The sequence below is a fragment of the Parambassis ranga genome, chromosome 10 (genome assembly GCF_900634625.1).
Source record: "Parambassis ranga chromosome 10, fParRan2.1, whole genome shotgun sequence".
Classification (NCBI taxonomy): domain Eukaryota; kingdom Metazoa; phylum Chordata; class Actinopteri; family Ambassidae; genus Parambassis; species Parambassis ranga.
The window spans coordinates 6,165,407-6,185,654 of NC_041031.1; the positions used below are offsets into that span (position 1 = coordinate 6,165,407).

At 40.5% G+C, this 20,248-nt stretch overlaps 1 protein-coding gene across 1 annotated transcript in view; it reads right to left on the reverse strand.

The window, feature by feature from the left end:
- il1rapl2 (interleukin 1 receptor accessory protein-like 2) overlaps window positions 1-20,248 on the reverse strand; it is a 155,130-nt gene that overhangs the window by 97,350 nt on the left and 37,532 nt on the right. Inside the window, exons 2-3 of the mRNA XM_028416914.1 lie at window positions 19,038-19,207; window positions 17,427-17,530 (exon numbers count right to left, since the gene is read on the reverse strand). Coding sequence (XP_028272715.1) covers window positions 17,427-17,530; window positions 19,038-19,207 — 274 coding nt within the window. The remainder of the gene's footprint in view (window positions 1-17,426; window positions 17,531-19,037; window positions 19,208-20,248) is intronic.

Below are 20,248 nucleotides of genomic sequence, written 5' to 3' on the forward strand. Positions count from 1 at the left end.
ATTATTAGGTTTAATAATTCTATCTATCTATCTATCTGTCTATCTATCCATCCATCCATCCATCCATGTTCATGTTAAGTGCATGTATGGATGTTGAAGAAGGGTCCTCCCTATCTGTGTTATATGTGACTTGTATCCTTTTGACCTAACCCTTAAGAAAGATGGCGCTTGTGCTCCTGTGACATGAACATGTAATACATGTTCCTTTGTTAAGGATGCGCCTGTGACCTCACATATGATACGTTACCCTGATATACGATTATGTTCATGTCTATTCTAAGAAGAAAGCTTCTGTTAGATAACTGAGGGTATAAGAAGTAAACCACTCCTGAGAAACCTTGAGCATTCCTTCAGACTTCTGTCTGTGCATGTCACTGCTCCTTCTTGCAAGAATAAAGCACTTGAGTGAATAACAGTTGTTTATTCCTAACACTATGCTAAAGTTAAGCTAAATCCTTTTTAAAATGAGTGTTATTTTATCATAATTTTTCTATTGGCTATAATTACTATGTGTGTTTTTGCAAAGCATTTATAGCAGCTCTTGTTTTTGTTGCTAGAAATGTGAGGGAGATGTAAAATAAATGTTGAGTTAGATATGAGAGTGATTAAAACTGTTTGCTTATCTAGTGCCTGCTTGTAGTTGTGTACATATTTGCCATTAAATAAGGAGAAGCTGGTGCAGATGGGAGAGGTTTGACTTAAAGCATCATTAAACCCAAACTATCATTCTTTCGTGCACCAACTCAAGTTTCAAACCTAACTGAGCCACAATGAAGTGATGGTTTGTTGTTAAAAAAAGGCAACATCCCACAGAGAAGGCCTCATCCTCCTGGGAAAGTCTGGCAGAATGTTTCATCTGCACCGTCTACTCCTCCACAGACCTCTGTCAATCTGTATAACCTACAATGACAGCCCTGTGACCAGACTTTTTGTGTTTTGGATTAAATAGCCATCTGCCTTCAGAGACCATGCGCCATTTTTTGAGGTCTGTCACAATCAACCATAATAACAGTCCCAGTTAATATAAATGTTGTTAATGCAGCCCTATACACAGCTGTTAATGTAGATATTGATCAGGGGGACAGCAGGGAACTTAGAAAAAAAGTCTGATTACATTGTTGATACAAAGGCGAGTGTGCAGTATGTAAGGTTAAAATCTCATATCAGGCAGCTGCACAGGCACATTAGAGCAGTACACTCATCACTTTACACTTTAAGATGTATTTTTGTTGCACTTTGTTGAGTATAATAAGTCATAGAAATAATAAACAGTTGATATTATGTGTGTTATGTACACTAGTAATTAATTTCTCGAATAATTTCTACATTATATATTTGATACTAAATTAATTTAAGCAACAAAAAATCTGAGGAGCAAATTGGGAGCTGAAAGAGCCGGCTCTCTTTAGTAAAGCCGGGCATACACTGTGCGTTTTTTGGTCCGATTTTGACCCGAATTTTGAGTCGTACGATTTTCTTTGTGTTGGGCCGAATTTCAGCTTTCTCGTGCGTCTCTAATCGCGCAGTGTACTGAGGCTCACAAGAGGTGATTAACGTCGCACGAACGGCGATCGGATGATCGTTTGTATTTCTGAATTCCCGAAGTCTGTGTTTTCCCCCATTTCCTCCGCATGCATTTGCCAAACATGCTCGACGTCACTGCGCATACATGAAATTGTTTCAGATGATAACAAACATGGCGGCGCCCACACGGCATTGGACAGAATTGATGGAGGCTATATTTGATGAGCTGTGGCAGCAACACGCAGCACAGATTGTGACTGACTTAGATTGTTTTCTTTGAAACAGCAACAGCTCCGGGTTAGACATGTTTAATTTCAGGTTCAGTGTGATCACCTGAGCACCTGAAGTCGCGTGTAGTGTGAGCAGTGACGTCACAGCCGACCATTGCACCGCACAGTGTGCGCACATACATTGTGAGCTTTGACTTGACTTTGCATGCGTTTTATTCGTACTGTGTGAGTTGGTGTTAAACACAGACTTCCCCCAAATCGCACAGTGTGTTGGATGCTTAAGCTGATCCATAAGAAATGTCCATCACTAGACAATATACGTTCTTAAGTACAGATCACACTGTGCAGCGATGGCATTTATAGTTCATCTTGATCTTATTAGAGCGTTTGCATTTCATAGTCGCAGGTAATTTCATTCCTACGAGATGCGCACACTTCTAAGGAGCAGCATGTTAGCATTAACAGCACTGCTGTCATTCATCTGCTATCATTTATGGGATGCATGATCACAGTATTGGCTGTCTAATTTGCTTTTAATATATTTACTCCACACTGGCTATGAAAGTCTAGTTGTGTGGTTTGGAGACATCGTCCACACAGATAAATCAGCATCACTTGTCAAGCTGTCAGTGGTTCAGAAATTAAAGGTCAGTACACTCAATTAGCAAAAGCAGGGACAATTTGTCAAGAGGAGGTAAGAGCCAACACCACTAATCAGTAGAAGACAAACATACTTTGGTATGGGTGGAATTACATAATACTGCAATATGCATAAACGGAACAGATCAACATTTGGGAATGGTTTGTTTGTGTTACTATTCCATTCAACTGAAAAGAAACTGCTATGCTATCAATATTATTAGCATGGAACCCTACATACCAGCTGTGTTTCTCACAACCAGCCAGAATAGCATTAGTTCAGAATAAAGGCCCTAGCTGGCCTATTTAGTGGCCTATGCTTTGACATAAACCTGCAGAAACAGTGAGATGATTTATTTCCTGCTTTAAGACTCAAAACTAGATCCAAGGTCAGTATATTAAAGTCAACATACGTACTGTTGCTTGCTGTATGTTTATCTGTTCATGTGTGTTAATCCATAGTAAGGTAACTTAGTGAGTGTGACAACTCATACTGATGTCCTAGCTCGTATTCAGCCAGTAAAACAATGTTAGTAATTCACCCTTCAAAAATATTCAACTTGAGGGATGCCATGAAATATGTATAACCCACAAAGAAATGATCTCTCGATTTCTGGTCAGATCAGATTTGAGTTGTGTCAGCTTAAACATAGTCAACCAGTGCCAGGCTGTATGAGTGGCCTGACGTCATCCTGTCACACTGTATCCAATTGCTTTAATCTGTTCAAAGTCTGTACTTCTTCTTCTTGTGTCTCATGAGTTCATGAATCTGAACATTGATCCATTCAGAAAACAGTAGCAGCACAGGTTCAACTGTTGTAGCGAATTGCCCAGAGATCAAAGCCAGAGCTAGTAATGGGAAAGGCTACCATCGAATCCTGCACTTTAGGAAGACAGTGGACTGTAGCGCTGAAGGCTGTGGTCTACTTACACACATACAGGCACACTATAATCCAGCCTGGCAGCCATTTCCCTGGCCACTCTTTCTCTCTCAGTCAGTACTCTCTTACGTCCAACAGCATTGCAGTCTAAAAGCCAACCTAGCTAGAGGTTTTAGGAAATACGTGTCTTGCCAGGAAGAGGGTGACCATCACACTCTAAAGTGTGTAGACATTTTAAAAAAGACAAAACACTTGTTTTTGAAGAGTTCTTGTTTGTTGTTTCTATGTGTGTGTCCTTTGCTGCTCTGTGCAGGTGACTTGTAACAAACCTCTTAAGGCAAACCTTCCAAATAAATTTGGCCTGACTTGAAAAAAAAAAAAAAACTCTTAACGCCGGTAAAATCTGTCCAGCAAGGCTGCATCCTGTCCTCTCTGCAATGGATGAGGTGAAAAAAACGATTCAAAAGGTGACAGGAAAGATTTGTGGCTGCCATTCTGCATCTAATGTGAGCGTCTGACATTCATAACCCTTTTGTTATCAGCAAGTTTCTACATTAAACCCAAGTTGGGCACACACACACAGGAGTGTGAGCACGCTGACTGCTGAGTGTGGCTTGTTATTTTGTAACATGGCAAAGTAAGGGTACAGTTGGTCGCCTTTATTTGCATTTGAAGACAGCTATGAATAAAACATATTTTACTCAGTGTGGATTTGTGTGTTCATGAGTCCCTATGTGTATCTATTAGGACAAATGAGGAATGTGCTGTCATGCTGAAACAGACGCCAGGTGTGAGCAAAAAAAAAACATATTTCAGCTAGAAACACACTTGATGAGTCAACTGGAAGGCCTCCAAATTAAGAAATGTAACTAAACCTTTAATAATGCACCTTTCTGAATGAAACTATTTGTTACTTCACTTTCTTTTGCACCATTCTTGGTCCTTCTCATGAATAGTTAATAGAAAGTGATGCTTGGGGCATCATTTGGACACAGAGAGAGCATATGTGTTGAGGCTATAATGGCTTTCTCATCATAACACGCTGATGTTAATTTGAAAGGACTACCATACATCTGTTACAACGTTACAACATCACTTCCAAAGTGCCCTCCAGCAAGGCAGCATCGGTCCTGTAACTCCAGGCTCTGTACTTTGGCTGACCACTAGTTTGTGTGAGTCGTGTGTTTATGTTCATGGCAGAGCGCTCCAAAGCAAAAATAAATAAATAAATTAATAAAACAAAAACAAATTCCAATTACAAAAAAAATTGAAAATGAGCCACAAATGAATCTCCAAATCAACCTGTAATCCACCTCATCTGCCCTGTCAATAAAGCTGCCCCCCCACCCCTTGCAATTACCCTCCTCTGATCAGGGCAGGCTGCTGCAGGGTGCTTTGAATTATGGAGCTAATAGAGGGGGATGTATCCTGGCCAGCAGGCAGCATGTTTATACCTGGACGGAGCTGCAGATTAATTTGACTATCAATCTAACTAACAGGCAGAGAGAGAGAGAGAGAGAGAGAGAGACGACATTTACAGATGCTGAGACATTCTCGAACACCAGTGTTGACATGTTTTTGTGTGTACTGAACACATATGTTACAGATACTTGCATCCATTTACAAACAAGGCATCTCAAACTCTCGGCCGTGGGATCGTTTTCAACCCGCTGCTCCCCTCGATCCAGCCCACACCTGATGTCCAAAACACAACATCTCCTATTTCACAGTCCTCTCCGTGCGTATTCTAAGTGTTACTACCTTAGGGGGCACTCAGGCAGGTGTTGTTCTGTCTGGGGCCATTGCTGAGACATGATGAGAGGAAAAATGTGTAACACTTAAATCTGTCCAGGTCACCACATCTGTCGGGGAGGCATTAAGTTAAGTCTGACTTCTCTGAATTGTGGTGTCTTCTGAGGGAGAAGGAGAAGCTCTGGTAACAGCATGGCAACCAACATGTCTGCCAAGCTTTTGAGTGACAGTCAAACAATATAAGCAATCATGACAATGATTGTATACATTATTAGGATGATAAATATAGATCTTTCCTTGTATTTCCCCATATTTTTGTGAACAAAAGAACTGCACAAGAGACATGTTTGAGTCCTCCCTTCTTGCAGCCATGCTTATGCTGTCTCCATATGGATGCATAAAATGGCCAGTATTCTTTAGATTGGGGTTAAATGCTGCAGAGCTTTGTTAGTGTTTAATGTGGACATTTGCCACCAACTGTCAGCAACGATTATGCTTTTATAAGAGGAAATTTAATGACAGCGCATAAAAATACATTTACTTAAGTCACAGCCACTTAAGACATTCATTAATAACAGTGAATGCCACTGTGAGTCATTTCATAATGACTGCAAGTCCTTAGGTCCTTTTATGATTAAAAACAAAACAAAACAGAAAAAAAAAACAGAAAAAAAATATTTTCACTCTTTTGATGATTATACTTCCAAACCAGAAGACCCACGGACACTCTCAGAAAGACACACAGCAGTCCATGTTAACTCACTGACACATGAAAATTGTTCAAGGAAGCAACCACCCTGTTCAGTGTTTGTTATCTCAGTGTGTGCCTACATGTACAGTATGCTGTCTGATGGTGTGTGTGTGTGTGTGTGTGTGTGTGTGTGTGTGTGTGTGTTTGTCTTGTGTAAGTGTAGCTACTTCATTTTAAGTCAAGTCTCTGTACTTTGTGTCAAAGTGCATTACTGGGTGTTTGTGTCTGTGTGTGTGTATGTTCCACATGAGTGCTAATATTCTTGTATGTGTAAGGTCAGCAACCCCTACCTGTGAAGCACAGATCAATACATATCAGTACTGATAAGGAGAAGTCTTACGTTCGAACCAATGAACAGTTTACACAAAAAACACATATTTAAATGATGATTTTTATGGACATAAATTTACATAATGGACCCTTAAAATGTAGTTAGTAAAGCAACTGTCACATTAATTCAGGAAAAATAGGTTTGCTGTACTCTGCATTTCAGCAATGGTGATTTTTTTTGACTTACTGATTTTTTAAATGTAAAAAAAATAATGTTGGCAGAAAGAGCACCTTACGTTTTATGCAATATACTCAGAAGTCTGTATTATTTTGAAATTTGACCAGAAACTCTTATTGTTGCATGTGGCTGATTTGCAACTGGGGGACTCTTCTCTGTTTTCTTTTCTCAACATGCACCGTGGCGTGATAGATCCATGCATCACAGCACTGGAAAGTGTGAAAAATAACAGAGCCTAGAGGACTTGCATCGTCCAAAGCATGTCACACCCCGTATGTGCGAGTGGCCTCCTCTAAAATATTGAGGTTAAGCATATATTCTGTCATTTCATGCGGCTGAATGGATGTCATGCATTCTAGGTATTAAGACATGTTGTGCATATTAATATTTGATACCGTATTTTGTATGGCTAACCACTACTTTTGTTTAACTTGGCTGGAAACTAATGAAAATATAAGCACTATGTATCTATCTGGAGATAAACTGGGGATACCAAAAAAAATGGCTGAAAACAAATCCTGTGTATTTACTTTGTGTGAATTATGCATGCGCAGCGCTGAGCACTGCCTTTACCCTCAGGCCTGTATAAAAAACGAACTTGTTACACAGGCTTGATTCTGTGTGAAGTGATCCATATGTTGGACTGTTCAAGTTCACGCACTTCTCTTTATATTTATGTGGGCTATATAAATGTGTCTGTATGTTCGACTAATGTCTGAGAAAATAAATACATGTGTCTGATGTAAGGGGCAGGAAAACTGTGTGTGAATGCAGGTGTACAGAGATGTCAGTCCAACACACTGAGCTATGGTGTTAATTAAAACTGGGTCAGATGTCAGGATAGGTAAAAGACTTTTTATACTTCCAATAAGTCTACAAGCTGTTGGTTGTCACCTTAGCCGCCACCTCAGGACAGTCTGTTGGGCTTCTGGGAAATTAAAATAGAAACAGACTCCATGATCATTCTGCTTCTCTCACACATGCTACAGTGGTGTTTTGTCTTCCCTTTGTGTCACCGGTGACATATATGACAAGGTCATATAACAACATGACTCTATATCTAATATGGTTTAAATAATAAAAAATGGTAAAATAATAGGATTTTACAGGCAGTACTGCACTTCTTCATTTAACACTGGTGAACAATAAGGGGATTTAGGATTGCAAAAAAAGATCATCATCATCATCATTCATGACCACAAATGGCCTAATAATGAGTTCACGTTTCTCTTTTTTTTTTTAACCATTAATACGCTGATGACACCCAGCTTTGTCTCATCCGGACCCAGCTGCCTCAGCACAGACCTCAGCCTGGCAAGAGATGATGAAACATCATTTTTAACTGAACTCTTAACTGAAGACCAAACTCCTTCTGATTCCAGTCTGGCATTTATGATTAATGATGAACTACCTCAGTCCTACCTGACTGAGCAGCTCATCTCTGTGCTTCTAGCAGGATGCACAGCAAATCCTCTGAATTGATCTAAAATACACACAGCCTTCAACCAGCCAAAAACAGCTCGGCCATGACTCATACTGAATCCAAGTCACTAATGTTGATGTGAGGACAGGATGTGTCCTATCACTGCAAGGCAAGAAAATATATCCCCAAAATTCCTAATAGTGGCCTAACTTTCGTCAGCTGAATCCCTCTTGGTCTTAAAAAACTATGATAAAAACTCATTTCCTACACACCAGTGTGTCATATCTATCCGGAGAGTTCTTGACAGCCTCAGTTATTCTTCTTTTGTACTTCACTTTGAACAAACCATCTGCCAAATGAATGCATTTAAATGCAGACTATCATCAGGCCTCAAGCAATGGCTGCGTAGGATCATCTTAAGATAATCGACAGGGGTAAAATCACACTCAGGATGCCTTTAATGAGTGACTATCCAGATCATTGTCTTCCTGAAGGACACTCAGAGAAGGGTTCGTGGATGCTGTGATGATCAAAACTACCACCTTTGCTTCACGGAGCAGAGTCTCTAACACCAGGCCACTCTGACACACAGCTTGCTTGGTTTTCATGCTTCCTCCTCCTCTGCCCTCCTTTCTCCAATCTTAGCCTTCTCCTTCATATCGCTACCAAGTCAGATCGAATTTCAGAGCACCTTAAAACCCCTTGAACATCAAAGTCTCACACCGAGGCTTACTCTTTTTCTTTTTTTTTTCTTTCTTTCAAAAGACTGGCCAGGGCAGCAGGCACTGGTTCAAGCTGGCATGCACTGGCACATGTTAGCCCACACTGGCAAGAGAGTGGTACCGACTTAGTGGCTGCCAAGTCACTGAGGACTGCCAAAGGAACTTCAAATGACCGTTCTCTCCTTCTCTGCTACTATTTTGCTCGCTACTGTTCTCTATTTTACTCCGTTATTGCCACTGTGTGTGTTTTTTTTTTTTTTTTTTTTAACTCCCACTTCATCTCCTCGTCTCCGCTCACTGCCTTTATCTCCAGCTCGGAGTCTGTTAATCTGAGGAAGAGAAAGGTTAAACATTTGGCTGGCATTAGAAAACGCCCTTGTGACGACTGTGTGTATTTCTTGTGTGTGAGAGTCCACAGAGTGAAGGGTTTATCCTCCAAAGCAAAGAGAGACAGGTGGTTCAGCTCTCCAGAAAAAAAGCACAGGAGAAAAATCTCAGAATGAAAAACCAGTAGAGAGAGGAACACACATATTTATCATTGAAAACAAATAGAGACCTCACTTGTATTACCATATAGTGGAACTGTATGATGTAATGTGTGATTGAGCATTGATGGTGAAAATCCCCAAGACACACAGCAATTAATTTTGTGTACTCAGGAGAGACAGGACTTCAACTGAGATCTACTCTCCACCGTCAAAGTGAGTCAGACTCTATCTGCCCTAACCTCGTCTCCTTCAAGTTTTTTTTTTTTTGCAGAGACCAAAAAGTCATCTGTCAGGATAATGACAACATGTGCCCTTTTATCTACATAGTTCAACCACATCTTCCTGAAAGTGCATTCATGTAATGTCCATAAATGTTCACTGACAAATGATAATGTCAGTAAAATGCTTGCTGACAATGTGTCAGGTTGTCCTAAGAAGTCTAGCAAGACATGCTAGCACACAGTCAGTTAGAGAAGGATAGTTGTGATCATGCTTTAGTGTAGACATAACAACATAAGAATTATCAGAGGTAACCTTGGATGTGTGTGTCTTTTTTTGGACATGACTCTGCATTCTTCACTATGTCTACAGAAATAAAGGGGGATTAGTCTAATAAATGGATGCTAAGGAGACTCACAACAGTCAACAGAACACAAAATGTGCTCAGCTTTTTGTCTTGATGAACATGTGTTTGTGCAATAATTATTGTTCAGTACTGCAAACCTACAGTTAGTTCCTGGGATGATATCAGGAAGTATAGAGCAGGAGTGGAAAGTCCATTCACTTGGGATAATGGGCTTCTGTAAATGAATAAGTTTCTGTGTACTCATTTTCTAAATTGTTATTGTAAAATCTGTCATTTTTCTTTGTCTTAAGTATGTTTTGTTTTAAAGCTTTTTGCCTATAGAGACACTGAACCAGGAGCTTGTACTTGTAAAAGAGGTATTTATTGTTTAGTAAGATATTGCTAATGCTGGTTTGAAAGGGCAACTTTTTATGTCATAGGGGATGAGTGGACTGTATCTGGTCTATTTTGCAACATCTGTCTGTAATTGAGCTATAAAAATGCAGTTTCTTGTGCTTGTTTAGCTTCTGGGTTGATGGCATTTGAAAATGACCACCTGTGGCCTCTTGTTAATCGTGTTGTTAGGAGCCACAATCATGCGTTAAACCAGTCGCTGTCAAACAAATGACAGATGACAGATACACACGGTTACAATTATGCTACCTGGCCAAAATGGAACATATAAATGTTATTGCCCAACATGATCCAATCATGGTACTGTTAGGAAAGAGTGCAGCGGACCCTCGCCAAGGACTCTGGGAACCACGTTCCCCTGACAATGCTTCTCAAATCACAACATTGTACAAGCAAAATGGTCTGTCCTGCCTCGGCCATTTTTAGCTACCATGGTGACAAGTCCTACCCTACAAAGGTAGCCACAGACAGTATGTTCAGTTTTAAAGACTGGACCTCATGTTACATTCTTCCAAAAACACACAAAAATAAAGGTTATAATAGGAGGACATACTGCCGTCAGAAATTAAACCAAACATTTAAACAATCACTGCTGCTGTTTTTTCTTGCCACTACACCCCATGAATTAGCAAGTCAGTCAACCAGGCAAAGACAGCCAACGGGTTGGCCAGCAAGACCAGCCAGACCTGCAGCCAATCTAACTGTCAGAAAGCCAGCTTGTCACTTATTTCACCAGAAATCAAGACAAAAACAAAAAAGACCTTAACAAGCACAATCATCCTGCCAAGGTTTCACCGAACGAAATAACCACTCATCCACCCAAACTGCCCAGCCGGCCAACCCCAATTCACAAACTCGCTATCCCAGGAGCCAGGCAGCTTTTCGGCCAGCTAGTTTCTTGTATCCCCACACGGAGAACATGGTACATTTCCACTTAGAGTGATGCGCTGAAGAGCAGCATCGGCAAAGCCAGGGGCATGAAATCTCTCATCTCATGCTATCATGTTCACTATCTAACACTTATTATGTTGTTCGCTCAGAGTCTTCTCCATCACTTTGTCCTCTGTCTTTTTCATTCTTCACCCTTGTCTGTGTGTCTCTCCATCCTTTGATTCCTTCTTTGTCTCACTCTGAGAGAAAATCAAGTGTTGCAGGAGAGAGATATGCTGCAGTTTTTCTCACAGCGCTGGAGCCTCAAAAGTAAACTGAGACCTCTCACTGCGTGTAACAATTTTTTTCTACACAATGTGTGTGTGTGTGTGCGCTGCTGTCCTAATCATAGTGTGTATGGAATGGAGGGTCTTGGGCAGTCACTGCATGCCCTCTCCCCCTACTGAGGTCCTTATACCTGCAGAGAAAATGGATTTTTGCTTTTCTTTTCTTTCTCCCTCTCTTCCATCTCTCCGCTTACCTTTCCCTTATCCCTCTGTATAATTCCATCTTCTCTCTATCAGCTCTCCTCCTGTTTTCTCGCTCTCTCTATTTACCCTCTCTCCACACCCATCCAATTTAACTACTTTCTCCTTGACTCTCTCTTTACCCTCCTCTGGCTCTTTCTCTTTCCCTCCCACCTGCTTTTATTCCTCTCGCCCTCTCCCGGTGCGCCTCTCTCTTTCTCTGTACTTCATGTATTAGACAATGTTATTTTCCTGTTATAGTCTCCTGAGAGGGAATGTCACTCCACTTTTAATGCTGGTTCACCTTCTAGTTTTATAGCGGCATCTGTATATTGTCACCTTTTGGTAGCAAACCCACACACTTTACAACACACACTGGGGATCTGTGGTTTTGAAAAGCAACAGGTAAAAGACAGATCCCAGAATACCTCACAGAACATGAAGCTCATAAACTGCAGCGAGTCGTTGAAGAGAGACTTCAAAACATCCTACAGCATTTAACCCCGTAAAAATCATTAGAGAAAGATGAAAGCTTCATAAGCAAGGATGGTTCAAGCAGGATTCTTTATTTATTCCCTAATATAAGGGAACTTTTTAGATTTTTAACCAGTTTGTATCATTATAAATGTCTCTCCTCCCTCCATGCAGCTGGATTCCAAAGCTTCCCATTCATTTACCTGCAAAAGTCTGTAAATTATTTTTCACATTAAAGGTAGGGAAAACTCAGTCAGAATCAGCCATTTCGAAAGTAAACACACGTCCCTTTCTCTCAGAGCTCACCCCGAAGCCACGCCTCCCAATCACATGGACGCGCATTACCTGAAGACGAGCAGTGGTCTGTGACTTCAGCCATCATGCACGTACCTCTCTGGTGCGTGCAGAGCAGGAAGAGAGTGACAACCAGCCAATACTCCGTGCAGGGTCCACCCGGAGTGTTTTATAGCTTCCACAGATGATTAATATTCTTCGTTTTATTGCGAAACTGCCGAACTAATTGGTTGCTATCGAATTGTAAAGAGAAGTTACACTAATTCAACAGAAAGTGCATCAGAATTAAATCTCCTACCCTACCTTTAATGCTGAACTTTTGTGGCTGCTTAGACAAGCAGGCGACAGTTGGCATAAATGCTGAAGATGCTACAACTAACAGGCATGAAGGAGCAGTAATGAGCAGGGACAGCTGTTACAGTCACTGTCCGTACTGGCCAGTAGGAAGTTTATTTTTTTAACCAGTTTTAACTGCTACTGAGTGAAGTAGACACCTACACAACATTTGCAAAAGTTCAACAAGCTTCTCTTCCATTCTCACAGTCAAAAAAAATAAAGTAATATAAAGTCAAAAAGCACAACAACAAACCAAAAGCCAAAGGAACAATACACAGAAAGTAGGTGCAAAAACTAACAACAGACCAGAGTGGGCTGAAAAATAAGCCAGAGAAAACTAGAAAATAAGCAGAGAAAACAACACAAACTAACAAATACACAGGTGAGGGACATGAACTGCCTAAACTGGGAAGGGTACTAAGACAGGTGGAAACAATAGGGTCGGAGCATACAACTACAGGGGAGGTAAAATACAAGGACAGGAAGTAAAATACACCACGACAAGTCATCTCCCAGGATAAAACATCAGTTCTGATTTTGATCCTCACATAAGGAAATCATCTGTAGCTAATAAATACTCCTTTATCTTCAAACTGTCTGTCTGTTACAAGTGAGTCTGCAACAGAAATGAGATGATCCATCACATAAAGAAAGAAACAATAGCCACAGACTCTGCTTGGGTCAGGATTTGTAGATTTATCTCTACGAGTAAGTACAGATGCTTAATTTATTGGCAAAAATAAAATGCAACCAGCAGAGCACGAGGCAGACGTGGGTATATTGCATGAATTAAACAAGCCATGCCTCTTTTTAGAGGTCATGAAACAGATCACTGCTGACTGAGAATCATTCCGCCTTGGGCCAATGGAGCTCTGTCTCATGTTTAAGAATTCAACTTTTCACCCACCTCCCAAAAAACAGAGTTGAGACGAGACGTTCCAATGATATTTTATTTTGCTTCACAGAATGTGTTTTGCGGCTCACACTGGGACTCGCTCCTGTGTGAACTCATGAGAACATCCAATCACATTATACCAGACAAGACTGTCTGGACATGAAGAGTGCTTTCTGTATAAACTGGGTCAACACACACACACACACACAAACAAACATCTTTTAACAACAAGAAAAACTTCCTCATTCACTGTCTTTGTGACGTCACACACACTAAGATGTGTGTTTGTGCCAAACATCGCAAAAACTCCAGACAGATGAAGACAAAAGGAAAAGCTCATGGGTTTGTTTTTTTGTTTTTTGGACCCTCTCTGTCATGGCTTGTTAATTCACTAAAGATGCCACAGACATCTTACCACACACATCTATCTCTGACAGGCCTGGAGAGCTGAAGATGGATGGACAGAATAACAGAGGAATAAAGGGATGGAGATCAAGATACAATAAAAGATCTACAGCAGGTGCCAGAATATTATCAGATCTTATTTAAATACTCTGCAGATGGTCCCAGGTGAATTCATATACTGCTAATATTTTTATTCCCAAGTCAAAAGATTTTCAGTGTGGAATCCCATTTAGTTAAAAATGATTCTGGATTTTGAGAAATGAGCAGTTTTGTGTCAGCTGTTATTAAAACTGTAACTATGAAACTTCTCTGAAAATAGTTTTTGCTGAAAATTGGTTAGAATATCAACATAATATTTTGCTTTAACACTCTTCAGTGCACTCCTCTCTCATTAAAAGGCTTGCTCAAGTAAACATAAAGCACTGATTGCAAAGTTCAAAACAACTGGATATGGTCTTCTATGAAGTGATTCACTGGCATATTCAAATACAGAGATCAGACTAGACTGATAAATGCCAGCTGCACTCTGAGCTCATGTTAAGCTTTCTTCTTGGGATATGTAAATGAGGACTTGCATGTGTGCACAGATCAACAATATAATGAGAGAATGTATTGTTATGTTACTGTTTCACACTCGGCAGCCTCAAGTTTTTGTGTTCCTGTTCTTTACACACTGTAGAGGTGAGTCATTTATAGCTATTTGTAAACCGTATACACAGCATCGGTGTCAGATGTGAAACATCACACCAATTCCAAAAACAGAGAGAGAGGAGCTTACACTACGGAACCTTGGCAGCATATGGAGAAAAATGAAGTATCAAACCACATTTGGAGACATTTTTCTATAAGATAATAATTTCATCCTTGTAAACCAGGCTGCAAAGTGAAATCAATAGGATCTTCTATATCAATTCCACCTCAGTCTGAAGTGACAATATGGAATTAATCCTATAAAGTGACTTTTATGCAAAGCTGCCTGGCACAGAGAACTTATAAAGCATAACATAGCAAATGTTCTGTAGTAACAACAAGTAACAAAAAAAATGAGACCTCTGATCAGATGCAATGAAAACAGTCATCCTGTGGCTTCTTCTGTGCATAGTTACATATTCTACATACAACCTTCTACTAATATAATAAGATCCAGTCAGTGGCTCCCCACTAGGATAGGAGGTGCTGTGCCTGTGTGTGCATGTGTGTGCGTGTGTGTGTGTGTTAATAAGAGACCCTGAGACAATGACAGACACCAAGCCCTAATTAGGTTGTCATGCTGAGAGAACGAGGAAAAGACAGAAAGAGAGAGAGAGAGTGGGAGAGAGAGCTTATTAAGGAGAATAGGTGTCAAGCTCTGGCAGGAAAAGGAGGTGGGAGGAGAGCAGAGGAAAGGGAGGATGAGGGCGATGAAGGAGGGGGGGAGAGGGAATCGGTCATCGACAAGGGAAAAACAGTACTGGGAAATGCAAGGAAGATGGAACAGGGGAAGGATGAGAAGGATTAAAAAAGAGATGTAGAGGATGGAGGCACCTGGTGTGGTGAGGATTAGGTGTGTGTGGGGGGGGGGGGGGGGGGCAGTTGACAGTGAGAAAGGTGCAAAGCGAAGCAACGACAGAGAGTGAAGGTGGTATCAGATGCAGGGGAGAGACAAACAGGGTCGAGTAATGAGAGGAGATGTTGATGTATGGCAGGAAACAAGAGGAGAGCTGTTCTGCTGCTGTATTTCACCTACTGTTGTTATTAAGAATAATACTGCTGAAAGGTGGGAACATGGCAAAAAGTTGTTAACAGTCTATTGTTAATTGTCATTAGTTTTAAAGATTTGGCAGTGTGTAATGTCTTCCATATTCTGCCGGAGAAGTTAGATACTGTAGCTTTGGTGATTTTAGTTTGATGTCAATTAAGCAGTCACCACATGGACATGGCAAGCACTTCCACCTTAAACAGGACAACTACATTCAAAGGTGGCAGACTGGGAGATGACAGATCAATAAACAGATCATCGCCACTGAGCTGGTTATTCACCACACAGTTGTCTGTTTACTGGGTTCTAAAACTATTTGGGCCAAATGAGAGGAAGATTTGGGACAACAACAAGAGACAATCTGCCATTTTTGATACAAATTCCAAGAGTTTTGGGTCCATAACTTCCAACCAGAGACACAATAACAATAACAATCCAAACCCGGAGTTTCCATTTCAAGAAAGAAAAGAAAAGTCTGCAGAGAGATGACAGGCTGTGTTTTCTGGGATGCAAATGGAGCTCTGCTGGTGTATGTGAAAGAGTCACACTAGTGGACCACAGGGGCTGATGTCTAAGACACCGCGATAACACTTCGGCCCACAAATCCAGACTGTTGATGGAATTCAGGAATGTGAACTCTTACCATTTACCTAGTCTGAGATAATGATCTCAGACTAGGTGAATGAACTCCTACATCTTAGAGAGAGAACCCTAGATTAACAAGTATCAATCCTTTTCTTCCTGTTGGGTTTTTGTTGTCACATTCCCTATCTCATGCTGTTAAAATCCCTGCACTCACATTTCTGCCATACACCCCCCCAACCCAACAAACAAACAAAACAAAACAAAAGAAAACAAATAACACATAAATCACCTAAATTTTACAGAACTCTAATTTATAAGAGTAATTCAGTCTAATAATGGCAGCCATGCTGCATGATTCCTCCAAGGTAAGACGGGCGCTGAGCTTATGGCGAATGGCATAGAAAATATTTACTTTTTATAGCACGAGAGCATTATGTTAATTCAGTTCATTATGCGCACACTTGCAGGTAAACAAAACCATAAGCCTTGTTATAGGCTACAAAGCCAACGGGTACACACTGGTTCTCCGCACCCATCACAGTGGTATCAAACATAGTCACACATATCCCGAGGGGACCACACAGGACTCAGGCCAGTTTCTGATGCCGTGCCAACAGCCATATTGTAAATATTCAATTTACTAAACTGGCAGCCTTCCACATTACACACAGGGCCACACAAGCTGTACCTCAATGTAAGAACAATTTTCCATTTTTTTCCCTTTCTGAACAGACCTCAAATAATAATAATGACAACGAAAAATAACACAAAATGGAAAATAAACAAATGTTTTTTTTTTTTCTGGCCAAGGTCTTTTCAACAAAAAAAAAGTTTCAAATAAAACTTTCTTTTTATTCAAACACTAAGACCAGTGCTGCCTTTTGCCCATGCAATGTAAATGGACCACCTGAGCAGAGGAAAAAAACACATTCAGAGCCAGAAACCTATTCCAAGTCTGCTCCCATGTGATGAAATCAACAACCAAGAGACAACTCCATGAAAACTGCTGCAGGTCAGAGCCGGGCCAAAAATATTTTTGTTTGCATGCTGGTAAAAAAAAATAAAAAATAAAAAACAAACACAAGAAAAAACGTACTCTGTTTATTTACCCTTATGAAGCAAATGTGTCATGGCTGGAAGTAAAACTTCAAAATAAAGTCTGTGTTTTGTTGGGTGTTCTTTGACCCAGCTCCCATGTGGGGGAAAAGGAGCTGCATTTATGTGATATTCACAAAGACTTATCAACAATGCACCCAGCCAAACCAGAAATAATCCTGAATCATACTTCCTTGGAGAATCTAGGCTTTAGTTGTTTTACTTGTAGAGGTGATGCATAGCAGTGCCAAGTTAAAAATCAAAAAGGGCTCAGTACAGCCTTCTGTGTACTGGCACACACACACGTTACCTCAGTACACAGGTGTAGAATCCATTGTCTTCCATTTCAGCAGATCTGAACCAGATAGAGTCGTCTTCTTTACTCAGCCTGTGACCTGAGAAGATAATGGGCTCCTGCGGAATACAGAGAATATATTTCATTCTAAGGGGAAAGGGACCAGCATATTTATAGTAATGACAGCCATTTAAATGTTAGGGTTGTCAATTCAAATAATGACTTTCTCTCCCCTTGGAGTTGACACAGGAAATGATATCACTGCAAATTCATAAAGTTTATTTTGGCTTATTGTTAAACACTAAAGATGCATTTTACATGTATCATTAGGTCTCAATGTAATCCACCTAAATCCTGCCTTACTATTAAGATATCAACCACACTGTTTGGAAAAGGGGACATTTTTTAGGCTGCAGCACATGGAAGCACAGTATGATCAGTCCTTCTAGTTTCTGTATATTGGTGATTACTCAACCAGACACGAACAATGGCAAAGGAAACAAAGACAGTTTAAAGGCAAGTGCATCGTGCAAGTGATTTTATAGAACAATATGGTGATTTCATTTTTGGTCAAAAACCTGAAGTGGACAAATTAAACTGAACAGAGTAAACATGGAAAGTTAGAATCATTTGGAACACTACTACATTACTTTCAGTGAGTATCTTAAAGGTAGGGTAGGAGATTTCATTCTGATGCACTTTTTGTTAAATTAGTGTAACTTCTCTTTACAATCCAATAGCAATTGATTAGTTCGGCAGTTTCGCTTTAAAACGAAGAATATTAATCATCTGTGGAAGCTATAAAACGCTAAAAACATCAGCCAATCCTACGAGGCGCCCCTGCGCGGAGTATTGGCTGGTTGTCACTCTCTTCCTGCTCTGCGCGCACCAGAGAGGTACGTGCATGATGGCCGAAGTCACAGACTGGTTGGGAGGCGTGGCTTCAGCGTGAGCTCCGAGAGAAAGGGGCGTGTGTTTACTTTCAAAATCTGGCTGACTCTCACTGAGTTTTCCAAATCTCCTACTCTACCTTTAAATACCTTGATTTACTTCATTCCTATTGTCCTATATTGTTATTGCACTTGTGCTTGAAAAAGTTGTACAGAGTGGTGAATAGTTTGCATATTAAAAGAAGTTCTCTAACTGTTTTACCTTACTTGGCCAAAACAACAGTGGTTGATGTAAATTCTTTGGTAGCTAAGTTAGCTGCTGTGCTAATGATGCTAACAGGTTGATCTTCAGTTTGCAAGTTAGGAGTTGCTAAGTTAGGAGCTCACCAGCAGTTTGACCAGTGAGTGTAAAATGAAGCTACAGCTGTTTTCATACTGAATAATACAATCTTTACTTGTTGTAATTTACTCTTTTTAATTAAGTAACCCTACTCTGATTACCCCTCTGATACTGTAACTACATGTTTTAATGTATATTTTGTATTCTAAATAACTTGCATGTACGTCACATACTGAACAACATATTTATGAACCATTCAGTCATATATCTTTTTTTTTCTTTTGGCCTGGAAAGTTACTTAGCAGTCTCGTTTAAAAAAAAAAAAAAAAAAAAAATCCTTTACTTATGTATTTCAGTTCAGAACATCTCACTGTATTTACTATCTTCTGATCTCACCTCTGCATCTCCTTTGTTTTTGTACCAGATGAGGCGCAGCTTGGCGTTGGTGGCCATGGTGTAGTTGGTGCGGATGTAGCTGTAGAACAAGGCACATTTGACCCGAACGGGCTCTCCAGCCAGAACGTGGTACTCCTTAAGATCCACCGACCAGTCAATGCACCCGTCCACTGTGAGGAGAGAGAGAGAGAGAGAGAGAGAGAGATAATGAGAATGTGCTCTGTTGCCCTGCTGCAAGACTGCAGGAGGCAGAAACACTGATGGAAACAAGAACAGGGTTTAAAACTAGAATATGTTAGGGAGCAAAACATGAACAGTCATCACAAACACTTACAGAAGTTATACTTTTTTAGATGAAAAAATGCCTTACAGGGGGAGATAGAATGAGGGAGGGAGGGAGAGAGAGAGAGAGAGAGAGAGAGAGAGAGAGAGAGAGAGAGAGAATGGAAGTTTCAGTGACAAGGAGATTGTTTCATCTTGTTTCTTGTTCTTTACCTTCAAGGCAATAAATCCTGGAATATACATTTCAAAGGAGACTGTGTTGTTTTGTTTGTTTTAGGTGATGGGTGGCAGGAGAATGAAAGCATTTCATAAAGAATATTTATATGTTGAAGGCACAAATATTAGGATTAATAGAAATGAAATAAAAAGATCTTTTTTTATGGCGATTTGCTTAAAAGAGTGAAATAAAAGAGCAGAGAAGATGTGTGTGCTGGTCATGTTGGGGTGAAACCAGGTCAACTGTAACAGAAAAGAAGTCATACATGGAAGACAAGTGGGAGCCGCAGAGATGGAGAGGTCAGTATGGAAAATGACTCGAAGCTTTCCCAAATGGACCCCCAGCCTCTCCCTCCCAGCTGCCTTTCCTTTCTTCTTCCCTCTATGTCTCTTATTCTTCCGCCTTCTTTTGTCCTCTCTGGCTCCGAGGCGCAGATAAATGCGCTCTGTTTTAACTGCCACCCTCGGGCTCTTGCCACAAGGCCTTTCTCTCTGAATTACAGCCTCTAGCCTGCAGCAATAAAGCCACAGGGTCTGTCTGCCTCAAAATACTTCCTCTGCCTCATATCCTTTCTGTTTTCCTTATGCAGTACTGGTAATAAGCAGAGTGTATGTTATAAGGGCGGTGAGCAGATATAGAGATCTGACTGCATCTAGATTTATTTTTTCACTTTTGCTTATTGTTGATGTGGAAAAACAGGAAGTGAAAAGCA